The sequence below is a fragment of the Bidens hawaiensis genome, unplaced genomic scaffold, assembly GCF_021521415.1.
Source record: "Bidens hawaiensis isolate Kalapana, Puna unplaced genomic scaffold, B.hawaiensis_p1.1 tig00002553_1, whole genome shotgun sequence".
Taxonomy (NCBI): domain Eukaryota; kingdom Viridiplantae; phylum Streptophyta; class Magnoliopsida; order Asterales; family Asteraceae; genus Bidens; species Bidens hawaiensis.
In genome coordinates this window covers 1696011-1716813 of record NW_027491139.1, presented here as the reverse complement: position 1 = coordinate 1716813, position 20803 = coordinate 1696011, and the positions used below count along the sequence as shown (strand labels likewise).

General features: G+C 32.2%; 2 protein-coding genes across 2 annotated transcripts; both read left to right on the top strand.

Moving 5' to 3' along the window:
* The first annotated feature begins 621 nt into the window (after nucleotides 1-621).
* On the top strand, nucleotides 622-2859 carry LOC143620187 (uncharacterized). The gene is made up of 2 exons (XM_077091923.1): nucleotides 622-1015; nucleotides 2105-2859. Exons 1-2 carry the CDS (start codon nucleotides 968-970, stop codon nucleotides 2441-2443), a joined length of 387 nt encoding a protein of 128 aa, XP_076948038.1. The 5' UTR covers nucleotides 622-967; the 3' UTR covers nucleotides 2444-2859.
* Nucleotides 2514-18677, top strand: LOC143620261 (uncharacterized). Its single transcript, XM_077091976.1, has 3 exons — nucleotides 2514-2648; nucleotides 16455-16564; nucleotides 18277-18677. Exons 1-3 carry the CDS (start codon nucleotides 2514-2516, stop codon nucleotides 18374-18376), a joined length of 345 nt encoding a protein of 114 aa, XP_076948091.1. The 3' UTR covers nucleotides 18377-18677.
* The last annotated feature ends 2126 nt before the right edge of the window (nucleotides 18678-20803 follow it).

The following is a 20803-nucleotide window of genomic DNA, read 5'->3' as shown; positions in this document are numbered from 1 at the left end:
TTTTCATTTTAAAGGCTTCAACCATGTGTATATTACAAAACACCCACTTAGATTTCACTAATATACAAGTGTGTAACTACAGTAGTATTTGCAAAATATAACATAAGTAAATGAGTAAGCATACAAAAAATACGAGACGCTAGAAGTGTCACCAAAAGTACAGTTAGTCGCTGAAAGAGCGGCTCACAGAGAATATAGAACCTCTATTTTAACATCATGAGTAATACATTAAGTTAAATACCCTTTATTCACTCTTTCAAAAAGCATGTAAAAATTAGACACTTTAGTTTGTTACTAAACATTGCCAATAAGTTAGATTTAGTGACTCTTAACTATTTGTCACTAATGTATAATGGAACACTTTATGTGTTAAATCTTTACAATGCCTAGCAACCAAAGGGGTCTAGTTATAATTTTGTTTCATCTTTTTTGCACTTTCTATCCCATGAACAGTGCACTATTGGATTTTGGAGTATCTTTCACTACCTAGGTACGATTAATTCATTAATATTGTAGTTGCTTATGGCTATATATATATCATCTCTAACTTCGTATCATTTAATTATATTGATTACTATAGCTCCATCAATCAAGAATATCCATGACACCAAACTAACACTACCAAAGCAAGCTGCTCATAAAACACATATGCACAACCATCTTAAGAAAGCGCGATCACAATCTAACATGGAAGATATTAGGATCTGCGACATCTGCAGCGGTCGAACATGGGACTCCTGAGGTCATCGAGGAGTGCATTTCAACTTATCCTGACATAATTTGGTACAATGAAAAAGGGTTTCACTTGTCTCTTGAAGCCATTACACAACGTCAAGAACAAGTGTACAATATTTTATTTCAATCAGCTGTTAACAAGGCAGCACAAGCAGCGTTAATCGATAAAGAAGAGGACGAGAATTCGTTACACAAAGCTGCAAAGTTAGCCCCGACCCATCGGATTATTGTTATGACGGGTGCAGCTTTGCAAATGCAGCGAGAGCTTCAATGGTACAAGGTGATCAACTATTACTAGAAAACTGTTTTTTAATGACTGAAATGATTTAGTCACTATATCATATATTTTTCACCAAATTGTTTGCTTGGCCATTTATCTTATATAGTCACTGACGGTGGTCACTATATCATATTTTGTAGCTAAATGTCGGTCACTATATCATATTTCGTCACTAGTTGGTCAGTGTATCATATTTCGTCACTAGTCACATTTGGTCACTATTCATCTTTCTTCACTAGTGATATTCGTCACTAGTCATTTTTATATTTAAGGGCGAAGGTTGCTTAGGGCCCGGGTGGCCCCGGCCCATGTTTTTTTACGCATTAGTGTAAAATTACCTGTTTTCGTCCGAAATTTTTTATACGCGGTGTAAAATTTAGCCGTTTTCGGCCGAAATTTTTTATACGCGGTGTAAAATTTAGCCATTTTCGGCCGAAATTTTTTATACATAGTCCCGGCCTCCTTCGTTTGTGAAATTTTGTATACATTTTGAGTCCCCCCCTCCGGTGTCTTAGTCCAAACTTCGCCATTGTTATTATCGTTAGTCATATATCGTCACTAACCATATTTGTCATTTGTCACTAGTCATATTTCGTCGCTAATCATCATATTTCAGTCACTATTTATATTTTGTCACTCGTCATATTCGTCACTAATCATATTTGTCACTAGTCATATTTCATCACTAATCCTATCTCGTCACTTACCATTTTTGTCACTATATGTGTGTCACATATTTTGTCAATAAATGTCGATCACTATACCTTATTTCATCACTATGTCGGCCACTATAGCATTTTCCGTCACTGTATCAGGTTAATATCGTTCCAATTGCCATTACAAAAGTGATGGCAATTTTGGACATTAAAAGATATTTTTGGCTCGTAATTATTCCTAAAATGACCTATTTACATTTGGTCACTATATCATATTTCGTCAATATGTCGTCACAATATCACATTCTCCACTATAATATATTTTGGTCGCCATATCATATATGGGTTACATTGGCCAATGGCCACTATGTCATATTTCAGTCACTACATTTCGTATTTTGGTCACTACATTATCTGTAATCTATGTGCGCAGGAAGTCGAGAATTTTGTAGAGCCATCGTTTAAAAAAGCTCGAAACAAAAACAAGAAAACACCAAAAATGATATTCATGGAGGAACATAACGATTTACTTAACGACGCACAATCATGGATGAAAGACGTATCCGCTTCATCAACAGTAGTAGCCGCCCTCATAATCACAATGGCATTCACAGGAGCCTTCGGGTGGAAACGAAGACAACGGGAGTCCTTTGTTCTTAAACAAAGGGACATTCATGCTTTTCATAATATCAGACGCCATAGCATTATTTTCCTCAACCGCTTCGGTGGTTATGTTTCTTGGAATACTCACCGCGCGTTTTGCAGCCGATGATTTCCTATACGCGCTCCCAAAGAGGATGACTATAGGACTTGTTTTATTGTTCATGTCATTAGCGGCGACTATGATAGCATTCAGTGCGACTCTTGCACTAGTGTTGGAAGATAAAGTGACATGGATTGCAGCTCCATTAGTTGTAGTAATGTGTGTTCCTGTGGGCTTGTTTGTGTGGTTGCAATATCCGTTGCTAATAGAGTTGGTGTGGTCAACATATGGGCCAAGCATTTTTAGTAAGAAGAAAGATGGGTGATTGTTTGGATATAAGATTGCATTTGTTATTTGTGTATATGTGTGTATATACATGTGTGTATAAAAGGTGGAGGCACTAATTGGTTTGTTGAAATGTGTACAATTGCATGTGATTATTCTTTGGTGTTTTGATTCATTTGTAATAAGTGCGTGAGTTGAAATATGGGGAATGTGTCCAACTTTATAAGAACTTTCATTTTATAATTATTGCATGTTTTATAATTTGGTTGTACAACAATTTAAGAAAACAGTGACTACAAGGATATGCAATAAACTGACAGATAATACCTTATATAAATTGGAAAATCACATAGACATGATTCATATATTAGAATATATAAATGATTATTAGACATAGTAGTTTGGTTATGATGATTCACTTAATTTAATATAAAAAATTGACACAACTGAACACGGTCTACTTAATTACCAGTTCATTAATATGAAACTTAGCATCTATCAATAATTAATGGTAAACGGTTCAATGACGACAAAAACTTAATCCTAAGTGTTGATGAACACAAACCAAATAATTGATGATAAATGAAAGTCTCAAAAACACAACTGTTTAATCAATTCCAATAAGCATACAAATCCAATCAACCAAAAGATTAATCAAAACTAGATCCTAATACATGTAATGTTCAAAAAAAATATCAGTTTATATGCAAACCCTACACTTGAAGTGGTCACAAGTGGTTTAGGGGGTGTTTGGGATTCCTTATTTTACCTATTTATAACTTTTCATTAAGTTAATAAGTTACAACATTGTAACTTAAGAAACTTTTCCTCTCACAATATAAACAATCTCAAACACCTTATTACTTTTCAAAACGTTAACAAGTTATAAGTTGGTGAAAATAAGCAATCCCAAACACCCCCTTAGCCTTGCCTCTGCATCACGCTTGACTCGAATATGGACTGAAAGGATGAAACCATGGATGATTTGGTGATTGAGAGGTGTTAAGATGGTGAAGAATTGCTCCAGAGTCGTCCTTGGTGGCTAAGTATGAAGAATAATCAATTTTAGGGTTTTCTGGGCTTAAATATGGAAGAAAAATAATAAAATTCGCTTTTCCCGTCAGGCCAGACCGTAAGCTACGGGAAGGCCACCGTAGCCTACGGTTTGGCCATAGCCTACTATCTGGATTCTCTGCCTTACGGTGGCTACAGTACCAAAACACCATTTATTCATAAAATCTTCATTCCAACTCTGTTTTTCTCACTGTTTGCGGCCACGTCTTCGTATTTCAACTCTCTATCAAATCATATATTATTACTTTCATTTTCTCTTCATCCTAAATGCTCCAAATTAGTTTCTTTAAGATCCGATCACCTACAATCATATAACCAATCAAAGTACTTGTGTTCGATACATACAAATTTATAATGTGAAAAAGAGAGATGTGATGCTTTTATTATTTACATCAAATGATCCTTTCTTGGAGAAAATGAGTATTCCCATGTATGAAAAGTTTGAGAAGTATTGGGGTGCTTATGTTCATGCTTCCATTTTAGATCCACGTTATAAGATGTTGTTAGTCGATTGAACTTTTAAAGTGTTGTATCTAGAAGATGAATGTAAGAGTCAGATTGAAAATGTGATGGCTAAGTTAAAATATCTTTTTGAAACGTATTTTCATGCATTTATGACATCCAAGGACTGCCATTGGTTGCTCAAAAATCCCAACATCTAACGACCATACTCTAGATGAAGATGATTTTCTTCTTTCCTCAAACTATGACATGTTGAAGCCAGACAAAAAATTGAACTTGAAATGTATTTGGAAAAGCAAAAAAAATGTGGAGTCACTGTGTGATGTGCTGAAATGGTGGAGTCACCATTGTAGCAAGGTTTCACGTTTTAAGCAAGATGGCTAAAGAGATTTTTTGCATTCCGATCACAGCTGCTGCTTTGGAATCAACCTTTAGTGTCGCGGGACGCATATTGGATGACTATCATAGCTCTCTCTTCAAACGATATGGTGGAACTTGTTTGTGTAAGTGATTGGTTAAAGGTTGGCTCAAAAGCTACTATAAAAACATTGGAATTAGTAAGTTTTTATTACATTATATAGGTCTACTAGTTTTTATCCCCCGTATTACGATGGTTGTTTTATATTGTTTGTTCTAATATTTATTTATTTTTTGAATTTATTTTTATTGTATGAAAGTTAATAATGTACTTATGGTTTGATAATAAATTGTTTCACAAATAAATGAGATATTATGAAGCGGTTTAAAAGCTATATGGTTTTGATGAGACCCAAGACCCGTTTATTTTTTTTACTATAAAATTGGTTTTTTAATTATAAATAATATTTATGAAAGTTAATAATATACTTATGGTTTGATGAGACCCAAGACTCGTTTATTTTTTTTACTATCAAATTGGTTTTCTAATTTAAATAATATATATATATATATATATATATATCTTTTTTAAAATAAATAAGATATTAATTTTTATTATATCTTATTTTATAGGATTTTTAAATCAATAATTTGGTGAGAATAATTTTTAATTTAATGAGATGTTATAACCCGTTTAAGGAATATCTGGGTTTGGTAAGACCCATACCCATGAATTCGGGTCAAATGCATGAGAAGACTCCATTTAAAAATCAAGCAAATCTGGTGACTCCAAAAAAAGGAGGAGCGACCACGTCGCGACACATAGGATTTTTATGTTTTCGTTTATATATATTATAGATTTTATTTTTATATACCATACATTAACAGTTTTAATTACTTTTAATGTTTAGCAATCTGCAACGGAAGAAGAAGAAAAATTGGAGATTGATATATCGATTCCAAACGGGTGTGGTACAAACAATTGATAAGAAAGATATTCTTTTGACATGTTTTGCCATGTATATTTGCCATGTTTTTTAATTTTATTTGATTATTGTGGTACAAGCCTTTCTTATAACATATATTGTTCATTTTCATTACTTGACTCGTTTAACATGTTGTAATTAGTTATGTTTAATTAAGGTTATATATGTCGGTCTGAAGAGGGATTTTATTGACGAAGATGTCGATAGGCCGCTTGAACTTTAAGATGTTTTTTTAACGAAACAATTTTACATTTGTATTTGATGAACATGTTATGTATGTTGACTGAATGATAATTAACAATGGTAACATTTAAAATTGAAAATTGAAACTAAGCGAATACGGGCAAAACCAAGCCGCTCGGTTGTAAACCAAACGAGCTCAAGCAAGGTTTTTCCACTCGTTTCTTTATATTCGAAACAAGCCTAGCTGCTCGGTTTCAATTCGAGTCGAGTTTGAGCATACACTTCCTCGGTTCGACTCGATTCGTGAACAGCTCTAGCAAATATATGTGTAAATTTTAAACCACAAATATGAAATCCAAATTTTAGGCTGAAACACAGGGACCATCCCTTCTGTGTAACTTATTCTGTGCTGAAAGTACTTCTTTAAAGTATTTCGAAGTAAACAAAAGATAAAAGCTAAACTATTCTAATTTGAGAAAAAAAATATTACGTTGATTGTGTATTATGTTTAGGTCATTGTGTAATATGTATTTACCATTGTGTTTTACGTTTCATATCATTGTGTAATATGTATTCGTCAATGTGTTTTACGTTTCAGGTTAATGTGTAATATGTATTCATCATTGTATATTATGTATCAGACAATTTGTTGTTATTTTATTATTATATTTACATATTATGATTGCACAATGGTGTTATTAGTATGATAAAAAAACACAATGATGAGCATAAAGATACAATGATAAGTGAAGAGACACACTGACAAACAAAAGACGCAATGACAAACAAAAAGACATAAGGACGTAAATTTTGTTCCAATTTTTATAAAACAAAGTAATACTCGTATTAATGATAAAAAACATTTGTTATTGTGGTGAATTTAAAAAAAATGTCGCATGATAAAAATTATAAGCGTTATAAAATAAATAAGGAATTAACATGTGTGTTGTATGTGAAGAGAAAAATTGTGAGTCATTACTTTTATGTCTTTCCCACCTTGGTATCCATTTGACAAATAACAATCAATTATAGCTTCTCATAACTTTTAATTTTGTAACATTTTGTAAAATAACTCAACTGCGTTATAGTCTCACTAGTAACTACACCAGAAAAAAGCTTACATTTTTGCGAGTCTCACTAATAACTACGCCAAAAGTGTGGCTTACCACATCAATTAAATGTAATTCACAATTAGGTCACGTAGCACCATGGTGTAATACAATTTACGTTTTCACTTTTCAACTTCTATAGAATAATCATACGGCCCCTGGACTTTTATCGATCTTTTATTTTATTATTTTTTTACCTCTGAACTACAATACAATTATCATACGACCCCTGAACTTTAATATAGTTTCCAGACGCCCCCTAAACTTTAATAACAATTTTCTTTAAATGAGTTTGTTTTTATCCATGAACTTTAATAAAATTATCGGTTTAGTTAAAGTTAACTTTTTAGTTTAGACATGGTTAGCTAGCTGTGTAGCTTGCTTATTTTTGCAGTCATTTATATTTAATTATAAATACAAATACATACTCGCCAGCAGTCTCCTACATCCTCGGATCCAATAATTGTTGAAAACATTTAAAAATTATGCCAAGTTTTTTAAATTGGACACTCAACCAACCATAAAGATAACTATATCCTTGTAGAATAAGTGTGGTAGTAATGGGCCATTATTTGATCTTTGAGGCTAGAATGGAGATAACCGGATCGGTCAGTGACATGCAATTTATCCGAATTGACTAGGGCTGGCATATCGTGTATATTGTACACGATAAGACACAAACACGAAATGTGTATACATGTACACGACACAAAAATTTATCGTGTACTTGTATCCCAAACGCGAGCCTGTTACTACATGATATACACGATAAAACATGATAATACACGATAAGAGCTATTTAGAAAAACATATTTGACAACTGGTTTAGTGAAACAAAAGCCAAAGATGGAATGTTCGTGAGTGGTGAGTGGTGACGACAGAAAAACAAAGAGTAAGGATATTTTAGGAATTTAGGATTTAGAATAAATTATAATTATATATATCTATAATATATAAACGAAGACATAATAATCCTACGTGTCGCGATATGGTCGCTCCCCCTTTTTTTGGAGTCGCCAGATTTGCTTAATTTTTAAATGGAGGCTTCTCATGCATTTGACCCGAAATCATGGGTATGGGTCTTACCAAACCCAGATATTCCTTAAACGGGTTATAGCATCTCATTAAATTAAAAGTTATTCTCACCAAATTATTTATGTAAAAATCCTATAACATAGGATATAATAAAAAATAATATCTTATTTATTTTAAAAGATATATATATATATATATATATATATATATATATATTATTTAAATTAAAAAACCAATTTGATAGTAAAAAAAATAAACGGGTATTGGGTCTCATCAAATCATAAGTATATTATTAACTTTCATAAATATTATTTATAATTAAAAAACCAAATTTCATAGTAAAAAATTTCATAGTAAAAACCAAATTTCATAAATATTAAAAAACCAATTTGATTATAAATATTATTTATAATCAAAACCATATAGCTTTTAAACCGAGTTATAACATCTCGTTTATTTGTGAAACAATTTATCATCAAACCATAAGTATATTATTAACTTTCATACAATAAAAAAATATAAATTAAAAAAATAAATAAATATTAGAATAAACAATATAAAACAACCCCCGTAATACGGGGGATAAAAACTAATATATATATATATATATATATATTTATATATATGATTCATTTCTTTTAAGAACCACTTTGAGCTTTAAGAACTCGAAAGAACTCAACGTAACAAAAAAAATTTTTGAATTTTTTTTACACATGTGTAATACGTAAGTGTAAGTAATGTACAAAAAAATACAGTATTTTTTTACACACCGAATCGACTTATTACACAAGTGTAACTAACATTTAAACTTGTGTAATTATCAAAAATACTTATTCTCTCTCCTGATTCATTTTTTAATCAAATTTAATCTCAGCCACATATTCAAACTCATTTAATTAAACGTGTGGTCCAAAATTAAGTTTTTAAAGTTCTTACAACTCGTCAAGTTCTCAAAATATTTCTCCCCTGTATATATATATAATAAAAGAGTGAAATTTTAACGGTGTTCATCAAATGACTCTAAAATGCCACATGGCATTCACAAACAACTCATTTGTCCACATGGCAATTTAGAAGTTCATCCTTTGTTTTGACATTTGAGAGCTGGATTGCACACGGGATCCGTTTTTCACAATATGGATTATAATAGTTGATTTGAACCCTAAACAATTAAATAGATCCTTTATATTCAATTCTTTCGTACGCTTCACTGGAACCCTAGAAATCTCACCATTTTAATCAACCGCATAATTTCACACAAACCCTCGATCACGAATCCTCTTATTCGTGGGCGTCTCTTCTCAAATCATCAATTTCAATTGAACGATTATACAAGGTATATTGTATGATTTCTATATTATTTTATACCTTTCTAAAATAAACTTCAAATCTCAACTAGCAAAACATACTTTTTATTAACGGATTCGTTTCTAACCATTCATCTGGTATTTTTCTTGAATATATTAACCTAATTTTTGGATCGAATTTGGTTATTTGGGCTTTTATTTAGGGTTATAAACGATTTGTTATACTGAAACTGGTGCTTTTGTATGATATAATTAGTTCAATGCTATAAGGCTATAATAGATGACAAATAGTTTGGAGAGTCAGAGAAAGAGTAAATGTGATATGGGCAAAAAGGTTGTCACAAGATGCTTTAGATGCAATGCATAAGGTTTTTTTTTTCTTTTAAACCATCAGTTGAGTTAAGAGTAAAGGTGTTTCATTGGTAATGCATCTGAATTTGTTTGTTTTTTTCAATCTTGGCATTTTAAGGTGTGTTTTGAATCCATTGAGCTCGTTTATTTCAGTTACCTTAGTTTTAGCCGGATATTGGTATCACATTTTTTCCATACTAGAACCTAGGATTAGTGTTTTTTTATAAAACAAAATTATATGTTTCGCTTCTTATCCTTCTTCATACATAATTTTTTATCCATACGGTAGGAATCGAAGCAAAACCTGGAAAGCCCTATACGCGTTTAAATAATATAAAGGTAGCGCATGCCTACGATTTTACAGGCAGGTGCTTGAAAACAATAGGAAAATTGTGTTTTAATGAAATAAATATGACATTTTTATTGGAAAATGTGAAGGGATGCATGACTGTTTGCACTAAAGTATATTTTACAGGCTAATTTGCTTTTGTTTGATTGTGATTTTTTGAAATTTGGAATGCATATTTGAAGTATATAAATGGAATGTATATCGTATTTGCTTATGATCTCTGCAATTTTATTGAAAACCATACATATTTGATTCACTAAGTAGTCATTAAATGAATCACAGGTACCAAAATGTCTCTTTATTTCATTTGGTCTGTTATAATACATGTCATTTGGAACATTTGACTCATTGTTTTGTAAATTTTTATGGGGTTGAATAATCTCTTAATATGTTTTTTAATATAAAATGTGTTTTGTTGAACAGATTTGGAGGACGAGACAATCACAAGCTATGCATTGATAACCGTAGGTTTTACTTCACTTATTTAAATTATTCAAATGATTCAAATTCATAGGTTGATGTGTAATATACGAGAATTTGAAAGCCTAAAACATTAAATATCGAATTAATATAACGCATCGGTAATTATTAAAAGCTGATCGAATATCAATGATAACTAACCGAATGTGATATATTAATTAATGTTACTCAATCGATATAATATAACAATAAGTTTAGGGTGTTTAAAAAAAAAAAAAAAAAAAAAAAAACTATTCTAGACTAGAAGGGCTATTCTAGACTAGAAGGACACATGATCAGAGACTGCCCTCAGCGGGACCCTAGAGCTAATAATGGAGAAAACGCTTGACCTGCGCAAAAAGATTAGTTCTGGGGAAATTGAAGCCATGAACCGTTTTGATTATCCGTATTTGTTTTCGTTTTAGTACCCCGTATTTCAGTTTATTTGGGTTTGATTTCGTGCGAATTTGGATTTTGTTAAGTTTCACACTCTGTTTATCTGTCATGTTAGAAGACTCTTATGTTTGGTATGTTTGAAGTTTAGCATATTTGGGTCGTGTTTCGTATCATTTATGTCAAGATTTTGACATCATTTTTTTTAGTATATCAACACGTCATTTTTTTTTTATAAGTTTAGTCTTTAAGATGTGTAATGGAAGGACCGTTAGGACACACTCGTAAGGTAAATTGATGATTATGGTCGCGAACGTAACCATGAATTTACAGGTATGTATGTGGGCTACTAAAATCCATTTTGCAGCTTAATGTTCCTCTAATATTTAGATACGACATTGTCTTAAGTTTTCGCTATTATCTGCTAATGTTACGTGTCTTTTATTATATATTTATTTATTTTTATATCAGTGTAGAAATGCATGTTAATATTCAAAATATGTTTTTGAAAATTTATGTTTTAAGTCTTGATCTTTTTTTTAGTATTCCATTAGTTATCACTTTTTTATTTCCACTTATAAGTCACATGTTTCAGTTATCTGTCTTTCGTTTTGGTTATTAGTTACACAATTTAGTCATAGGCTTTAGCTCATCAAAATTTATTTATTTTAGTTATTAGTTATCCACTATGTTATATGTAATTCTGTGTTCAAATGAAATTTTTGATTTCCGTTTATAAGAACTAGTATTATCCGATACAAGTTTTAGGTTACCCATAGTTTCGTTCAATATCATCATGGCAACGAGTCAGCTATTTCAGTTTGGATGGTTTTGATTTCATATGAATTCTGTTTTATATGTCCTAATATTTGTTTCCAAGACTTTGCAATTGTCATGTCTGAATTTATGAAAGTTTTAAGTTTGTTTCGTTTCCGTGATATCCGAAAGTATGTGTCACCGTCTTACAATTTCGAGGCTGAAATTTTTGAAGTATAACGTTAATTTCGAGGACGAAATTTCTTTTAAGGGAGGTAGAATTGTAATATACGAGAATTTGAAAGCCTAAAACATTAAATATCGAATTAATATAACGCATCGGTAATTATTAAAAACTGATCGAATATCAATGATAACTAACCGAATGTGATATATTAATTAATGTTACTCAATCGATATAATATAACAATAAGTTTAGGGTGTTTAAAAAAAAAAAAACTATTCTAGACTAGAAGGGCTATTCTTGCCAATTAACTAAAGTAAGATTTGAAAAACCAGGCTTATCTTCTTCTTCCCGACCTTTCCGACGAGAGAACGTGGTAGACTCAAAAACAAACTGTTGTTGATTTCGCGAATTCAGGGGGGGTCGACTATCATAAATACAAGGAACGATTATTGTTTTCTTTGATCAAAACCTTAAACCTTAATCTCTCTCTGCCGAATGCCCATCACCGCCGCCGCCCTAAAACTCGCCGGAAACAACCGTCAACGCCATTGGTTGTTAGAAGGAAGGCCGCGCTATTCGCTGGAGCCTAAACTAGTCACCGCCGCTCTGCAACTCACCAGAGAAGCCGCGGGCACCGCAACCACCTCTACGCAAATTCTCGCTGACAACGCCGGTAGTCACACACCGCCGCTGCCTCAGTCCTCCGATCCGTTTTGCTAGCCGATTGAGGTGCTAACACGAATTGAGTACTACCCGACTTTGTTTACATTTGATTTGTTAAGGTACGGTTTCCGTCTTTGTTTCCTCTTAGTATTATTTATATTCCGTTACTTCGTAGTACGGATTCTGTTTTTCTTCACTCATAGTATTCGATTTAGTCCATTTTATATTCGATGTCTGTCACTTCGTAGTGCGGATTTTTGTTATCTAGTTCGGCTTATTCGTATGATATGGTTATATTAATTTATAGCATGCAATAGGTTATATATATTTTGAATTCATTATTGCATGTTCCTGTTTAAATATCTTTTAGTTATACGACTTTAGTTCAGTACTCTGTTACCCGAGCATTTCTGACTTGTCGTTGGGGCGTCAACGACATGGCACTTATCGTGACAGTGCGTAATCAAAGTTCACGGCGTCTCTAACTAGTACTTTTGAAGTATTAGGGCCACTTGGAGGCGTATAGATCGATCTTAGCTCCGACTCCTGACTCCTGACTCCTGACATGGCACTTATCGTGACAGTGCGTAATCAAAGTTCACGGCGTCTCTGAAAGTACTCATGTAGTACCTTGGCCACTTAGAGGCGTATAGATCGATCTTAGCTCCGACTCCTGACTCCTGACTCCTGTTTGAGATGGAACAATGTGTGCACGCCACCCACACCGTCTCTTTGGTGCATGGACTAGCTAGCTGTGTACCCCTCTGTTTAGGCTCTTGTTTAGGCTCTGGGTGCTTCCGTATTACACGACCTATTTATTTTAACATCATCGTCGTGTATTTTAGTAATTATATTTTGTTTCGCTATATTTCTGGTCCGTTTTGATATGTGTATACGCATTTGGTTAAATTTGAGTATATTCAGATTACGTCCCGATCGTGTATCGGATTATGTTTCGCATTTAATTATAGTTCAGTTAAATGTTACACGTTATATGTTACACGTCACACATTATATGTTACAAGTTATATGTTTCTGGCTCTGGGTGTTTTTGTTATAGTTCTGATATATTTCCGCATGCGTTTGACCATGTTCTGGCCAAGTGTCGGATCATACATCCGAATTTTATTAAGTATATGTTTAGGTAAAAAGGGTTGGTTTCGAGTTTGAATTGAAGTTCGTATATTTATTCTCTTACGTCTGTCCTTACCTATACTATTGTTCTTTCCGTTACTGGACAATTTTTGGCTCAGCCGTGTTTTCTTGTTTTGTTTTTCTTATTTTGTTTTCAGGTAATCCGGGATTCTGGGAATTTAGTGATGAGAGATAAAAAAATGAAGTTCAAGCTTCTAAAAGTTAATTCATTTTGTTTAATAATATGACGTAGGTTGCATTAATTTTTGTTGTTTTTTTGGATTGTGGCGTTGATTTGATATCTGTAATAGTAACACGTTAGCCTGTTCCGGGTTGGGGTGTTACATGATGTCTTACTTATTGTAGTTTTTTATGCATGATCTTCAGAGTCACATAGTAGTTGGACCAAGTTGAACATCATGTCATGGTAGAAATCAAAGTCTGTTGAGTTTGATCGCCAAAAAGATGATGTTATTATCTATTCAAATGTGAAGTATTTGTCTTTAGTTCATATGGCTTAAGCTAAATACCATTTGTATACATGATTTAGGGTAAATGAGAAGATAGGTTTACATTTTTTGTTCGGGGTCAAAGTTGACCAACACGTTAGATATTAATTTTCGACAATAATGTCAAGTTTGTGTTTCATAATATTTATTGTTTTTATGTTTTTATACATGGAATGAATTGAAATGACATGATGTTATTATATATTTTACATTTGAATCTTTTGTTAAGTTCATGTCTAAGTCATCTGTTAAGCATTTTTTTTTCGGTATGAATCCATTATGTTTACAATATTTATATTATTAAATTTAATTATTTTAGTTGTTTTTATTTTATTAACAACCCGTGTATCACACGGGTTCTAACCTAGTATATATATATATATATATAGAGAGAGAGAGAGAGATGAGAGTTTAAATAAAAACAATTGTTTTATGAGAAGTGTGAGAAGACTTTAAAATAAAGTACACCACTTAAATAAGACACTATAACATGTAAATAGGAAACTATACAACTTTTGGAAACTACCAATTTCAACCGGTAGATCATAGATCCAAGGGTGTACATATATTCTTATGATTCTCACAAAACTATTGTTTTTTACATTAACACTACCCTATATGTGTGTGTGTAATTATAACTTATTTTAACGCCCTGCTTGCGGTGCACGCATATAATGTATATATGTGTGAACCCTCGGGTGGGCAAAAGTAAAATTGCACTAATTTTGACGTTATTTTACTAATCTCGTGAAAATAACGTTAAAAGTGGCGGAAGGTTAATCAGGCATCATGTGGTGGCGTTGATAGCCGAAAGACAAGGGCACATGCACCAATCAGCCGGTGTCCCGATGATTGAGTGCTATGTGCCTTATGTCCAAGGCTTGATGCAAAACTACTATCGAGCCGGGGGTCTCACCGGAAGCAGCCTCTCTATCCCTATGGGATAGAGGTAAGGCTGTATACATCTTATCCTCCACAGACGATACCATAGCATTGCTATTGGTGGGATATACTGAGTACGATGATGATGATGATGATGTATAATTATAACTTATTTTAAATCTTAAATTCCTAAAACATCCTTACTATATATAATTATAAAAATCTAACCATGTACTTAGCATGTACTTAACAGGTAAACCTATTTAGAAACGAAAATTAACAGGTAAATTCGTGTCTACCTATTTAGTGCACGAATCATGTTAAGGTCTTACCTGTTATCTACTAAAGTCGTGTAAATACTTATCATGTATTCATGTCTCGTGTATAAATTGCGAGCCCTAGAATTAACAATTCAAAAAGAATTAATGGGTCAGTATTTGAACTTTGAAATAAAGTGTAACAATAATGGGCCATTTATTTAGGCTATGAAACCAATTGTAACAATAATGGGCCATAATTTATTTAATAATATCTAACACGACCTAACACGTAATTAATTGGATCGAAGTCAAACCCATAACATTATATTCTGTGGAAGGTTTATGTACATTTTGATCTTAACATGAGTACGTAAAAAATAATGTAAATTTATTTAAAAAATGCAAACATAAGAAACAATACCAACTACAATACCAATACATAAACAATGACTTATAATAACAAAGAAAAGAACCTAAAAATTACAACAAAAGAATCAAAATCAAAAACAAAATAATAACAGCATATACCAACAAATACTTATAACAGCAAAAGAAAACATCTAATAATAACAACAAAATATAAATAAGCAAATTTTTATAACGTCTTATAATCGAAAATTAGCAAATACGAACAAAAAATAGCAGCAAATACCTATAAAAATAAACATAATCATAACAACAAATTGGTTCTCACCATTTTCATGTTAAGAATAAAATGTACTTGATCCTGTTTCATTATATTATAAAACAAAACAAAACAAAGTTGGTTATGGCTCAATGGTAGAGCATTCACTTTATAAGTGAGAGGTAGGGGGATCAAACCTCACTACCACCAACTTATATGGGAGATATGAGGGATGACCCTGACTTTTCAGGGTTCGAGTCCTGATCTCACCCGGTTTTATCGGCTCCTTGCTGTCGTGCCGTTTGGCGGCCACGGGGGTCAGGTTTTATCCGGTGAATCCCTCAACAGATGGACCGTTAGGGGCCCCGTCCGTCCGGACTAGTGGCCGGCTCGGGCTACCTTTAGCCATTGGGAGCCGCGTACGGGGTACCCGGCTTTACTTAGTTTGCCGTTCGTAAAAAAAAAACAAAACATACTTAATTTCGATTGGCTACAACTTGTTGTTTCGATAGAAGTATATATAGTTTGGGGTTATACATATATTATTCAACCCTATTCCGTCGGCTCAACTTAACGCAAAACAGATTCTTGGATTTCTTCTTCAAACGAACGATGACTCATATCCTTTTGTGGGTTTTAATTATTATTATTATTTGTAGTGTTTTGATGCTTTTGTGAACAATTGGATCTGGGTTTGTGTATCTTTAACCGTAGATCGAACGTGGTAATCAAAGGGAGAAAGATCGTGAAAGAGCTCAAGCTCGTAACGGTGGTAAAGCCAAGGGTAAAGACGATGGTTTGACTCCTGAACAACGCCGTGAAAGGTTTATTTTTTCCCTAATTTTATTTGTTTTCTAGGGTTTTATGCAATGGATCTACCGATTACTCTTGCTGTTGCTTTAATTTGATTTATTTGTAAACACTTGTTGAATTCATAGTAATTAATTGTAGCAGGAAACTTGAATTAAGCACAAGTTTAGTTTCTCATAGTAATAATAATCTTTTAATTATTTATTTTTTTAAATTTATTTAAGTCAAATTTTTTAGCTTTATTATGGGATTTGTTCAAAGTTTCATACTTTAATAAAAAGAATTGTTTTTTATCAAGTTCTTGTTTTTCATTACAAGATTTGATAAACTCTTAAGCTTTGTTTTAGTTATTTAGTTATATTTTTAAAGTTTTGGTTTTGATTGTTTAATGGGCTTCTAACTCGGAAGCTTGAAAAGGACCTTAGTCTGAATTAGAACTGACTACCCGAATAAAAGTTAGGTTCAACCAAAATCTGGATTACTCGATGTCTGATTACACCCGTACATGTAGATGTCAAACAAAATAAAGAAATCAAATCTCAATCTTATCTAACATCACCTAATGCGTAGATGGATCAAAAGTCAAAACTGTATGTGGTCTTTCAATTATATATAAAGTGTGTTTATTTTGATTGGTTAGGACCGATTGTGTCAGTAAGGGTATTTACTTGGGATTACATAGCTTTTGATATAACCTTATTTTGTCGGCTCAGTTTTAAAATATCGGAAACATATTCTTGGATTTCTTTCTTATTCGACGATGACTTTAACTTTTTGATAATTTTGATTATTACAATAATTTGTAGTTGTTATTATAGAGTTTGATTCTATCGTATCACTCGGTAATTTTGATGAAAAAGTATTGAAAAATAGTTGTTAAATATCACTAACAAATACAAAAGGATATGAGTCATCATCATCGAAGAAGAAATTCACAAATTTGTTTACGTAATCTTAGCGTTGGGCTTACAGAATATGGTTGAATCAGGAGTTGTATGACCCCAAGTAGATGCTTTTACCGAACAACCACTCTTGTCCAATCAAAATAAGCATATATTATATGATTTAAAGGTCATATACGGTTTTGACTTTTGGTCCAACTAGATAATAGATATTAGGTTGTGACGAATAACACATATATAATCTTAAAAGTTTTATAAAAGGTGTTTTTTATACATATACAAAGGGGATTCATAGTAATTACTAATTAGTTGCACAAGCAGTTATAATCATAGGAAACAAGAATTAAGCACGATATTTTCATGAAAATGCTTATGAACCCTAGTAATGTGCTGAAACACAAAGCAAAACAGCACAAATATCTTACGTCTTATGTGATGAAGTTTATGAAATCCCATTATACAAAGGTCCTTTTCGAGAAATTTGAAAGCTTTTGATGAATTGGTTGCTGCTATATTATTTTAATTTTTTGTTAGTTAATTGTTTGATTGATTGTTACTCTCACACCTTTGGTATATATTTCTTAAGAGTTTAATCAAATTGTCCCTCTTTATCTCATGATGTGACCAAATTTTTGAACTTTGTATTGAAATTTGGCCAAAGTTTTATACTTTATTAAAAGATTTGGTTTCTTTACAAGTTCTTGCACTTCATCACAAGATTTGAGATATTCTTCGGCTCTGTTTTTAATTATTTAATAATTTTGTTTAGCGTATTTGAGAGTTTAAAAATGTTGTCTAAATATTAATCTACATTTGATATGCAGGGATGGAAAAGCCCTCCAAGAGAAAGCGGCCAAGAAAGCAGAAAAGGCGGCGGCAGGTAGTGGTGGCGATGCTGGAGGGAAAAAAAGCACCAAGAAATAACATAAGTTCTTGATATATTTCTTTTGAGTGATTTGAGTTTTATGGGTAAGTTCAAGTTTCACATTACTTAAGATTATCAAAAGATTTACAAGATATTATAAATTTGGTCTGTATTTTATTGTACTCTATCTAATCAAGAAACTCTTTTGGGTTGTGTGTCATGCATTATGTTTTCATATAAGCTTTATTATTGTTCTTGTGCAATGTAGTACGCCATACATTTGCAGATACTATGTTTTATTTGCTGCTTGTATTTGTATAACTATCATAGTTTCAGTTCGTGGATAGGTGTAATACAGAGGAGCATAAAATAGAGTAGACCCGTAGGCCGCCTGGTAGTAATGTGCTCACACCTGTGTTCCCTTTCTAGCTCTTGGTTTTTTGCTATGTAGTAAACGTGAGGGGCATAAAATAGGTTAGGTGCAACTCGATATTGAAAAAAAAAACAGTTAAAGCTTGGGCTCCCGACTTTTTTAGAGCTTAACTGCATTCGATTGTGATTTTATTCGATTAGAACTCTCCCAACTCTTAGTCTCTCAAATTCTGTTTTTGTAATTGATATTATTAATCTTTGTGATTTTTATGCGTGTCAAATGTGGATATGTTGTTTTGGGGGTTTCGCTTCGCTTATTTTTTAGGTTTCTATAAGGAGATCAAAGATTTAGTATTACTTAAGGGTTTTTCTCTTTCACTAAAACTGTATTTTTAGAGTCATACAAGAAACAAAAAATCTTGTATTTTTAGGGACCCACCCTAACACATTAAACAAGCTGAGGTATTGTGACGTATTGTCAAATCTTGGCTTCATGTGGTTTAACTTCTCTCTTATTTTGGTTATGAGATCTCTTGAATGAATATAAAGTAATTACTATAAATCTGGCCTAAATTGGTGTTTATTTTACGACATAGAATTTATAAATACAATCACAATTTATGTTAAGTTTAATTTATTTTGATACTTTATATAGGTTAGAAACCTATGTATTAAACGTTTCATAGAGAAATTATTACATTAAATATCAAATGGTGAGTAATAAAAATTTAGAGATTAGAAAACAGAAGCCTAAAACAAACTTATTTATTAGTTGAAGAAAGAAATATGAAAAATAGTGATAGTAATACAAATTTAGAATTAAGAAAAACAAATAAAAAACAATGCAATATATTAAGGGCGCGTTCGTTTCAAAGAGTTCGTGGGAATTCAAAGAAGTTGGAATTAAAATCTTATTAGATGGTGTGTTCGTTTCGTTGGAATTGGAATCTCAATTCCATTTTGGTGTGTTCGTTGTCAAAGAATTGAATTGGAACTGGAATTCAATTCCTTCAAATTACTTTAAATAAAGGGATTTCAAATCCTTCAAAATATAGAGGAATTCAGATAAATTCATCGAAATCTTTTCTCGAGTTTTGTACACATATTGCAGGTTATCGTATGGTGTGAAGCAAATGTAAAGATCATTTAGAAAAGGCCTTAGGCTATAAAATCAAAAGACAAAGTGTTTTGGTTTATTTTGGATTGTTTTGTAATTTTTCAAACATTATGTACTTGGTTTGAATTTTAAATAAATAAATTAGATATTGTCATATTAAATTGCATGTTAGTGTCTTGTGAGCTGTGAACAAACGGTTCATATCCACATTCCGCCGTAGGTTGAGGTGTGACAATTATTATATTATCTAATCTTTGCTTGCAGGTTACATTCGGTTGTAACTAAGATGACTAATAGACCAAGTCTTATTTAAATATCAGATGAATAGGCAATATGAAGATGAGAAAATGGTTGGAGTCTTATAATGATCACAAGAGGAGAGGCTCCGGGTTTATCTCCTTTTTTGTTCTCTCTTTTTATTATAAAAGGAGGCTAATGTGAATGGTATTATGCACCTGAATACTCACTCGCTTACACTCATATTGTATTCTGGCAACCGTTACAACTAACTCTCGATCTGTAATCATCTTTTTCATCAATAAATTTGAGGCAGGCTGACAATTTTTCAACCCGAGGTTTTTTCTAGAGATCCTAACAAGGATCAAGGGTTTCTTCGCCATATCTCGTTTCAACATTTTACTTTATTGCATTAATTTTGTTATCATTTGCAAAGAACCCACTGCCCCACATTCTAAGTTGATCACTACATTGCTTAGGTTTTTTTAACCAAAACAGACCCTATGAAAGTTCGAGACCAACCCTGACAAAAATTAAACTTACAATTTTACAAATATAATTATATAAATGAAATATAAATAACTTATCCACGGTATGTACGAGTCCATTTTACTAATTACTACCATTCCGGATAGTACGGGATAAGGTAGTCAAAAAAACCTTGACAAATATACATTATGGTTTGTACTGTTTGTATTAGCGGAAATCATTAATCATAATTGATTAGGATTGATTGAATGTAATTTTGTTAAATATTAAG

Bases quoted from the DNA above. Each gene is read 5' to 3' on its own strand.
- LOC143620261 (XM_077091976.1), top strand. From the start codon at position 2,514: ATGATAGCATTCAGTGCGACTCTTGCACTAGTGTTGGAAGATAAAGTG. The intron at 2,649-16,454 runs GTGTGGTCAACA...CTTTAACCGTAG, and splicing joins ATCCGTTGCTAATAGAGTTG to ATCGAACGTGGTAATCAAAG. The intron at 16,565-18,276 runs GTTTATTTTTTC...TTTGATATGCAG, and splicing joins CCTGAACAACGCCGTGAAAG to GGATGGAAAAGCCCTCCAAG.
- LOC143620187 (XM_077091923.1), top strand. From the start codon at position 968: ATGACGGGTGCAGCTTTGCAAATGCAGCGAGAGCTTCAATGGTACAAG. The intron at 1,016-2,104 runs GTGATCAACTAT...CTATGTGCGCAG, and splicing joins GAGAGCTTCAATGGTACAAG to GAAGTCGAGAATTTTGTAGA.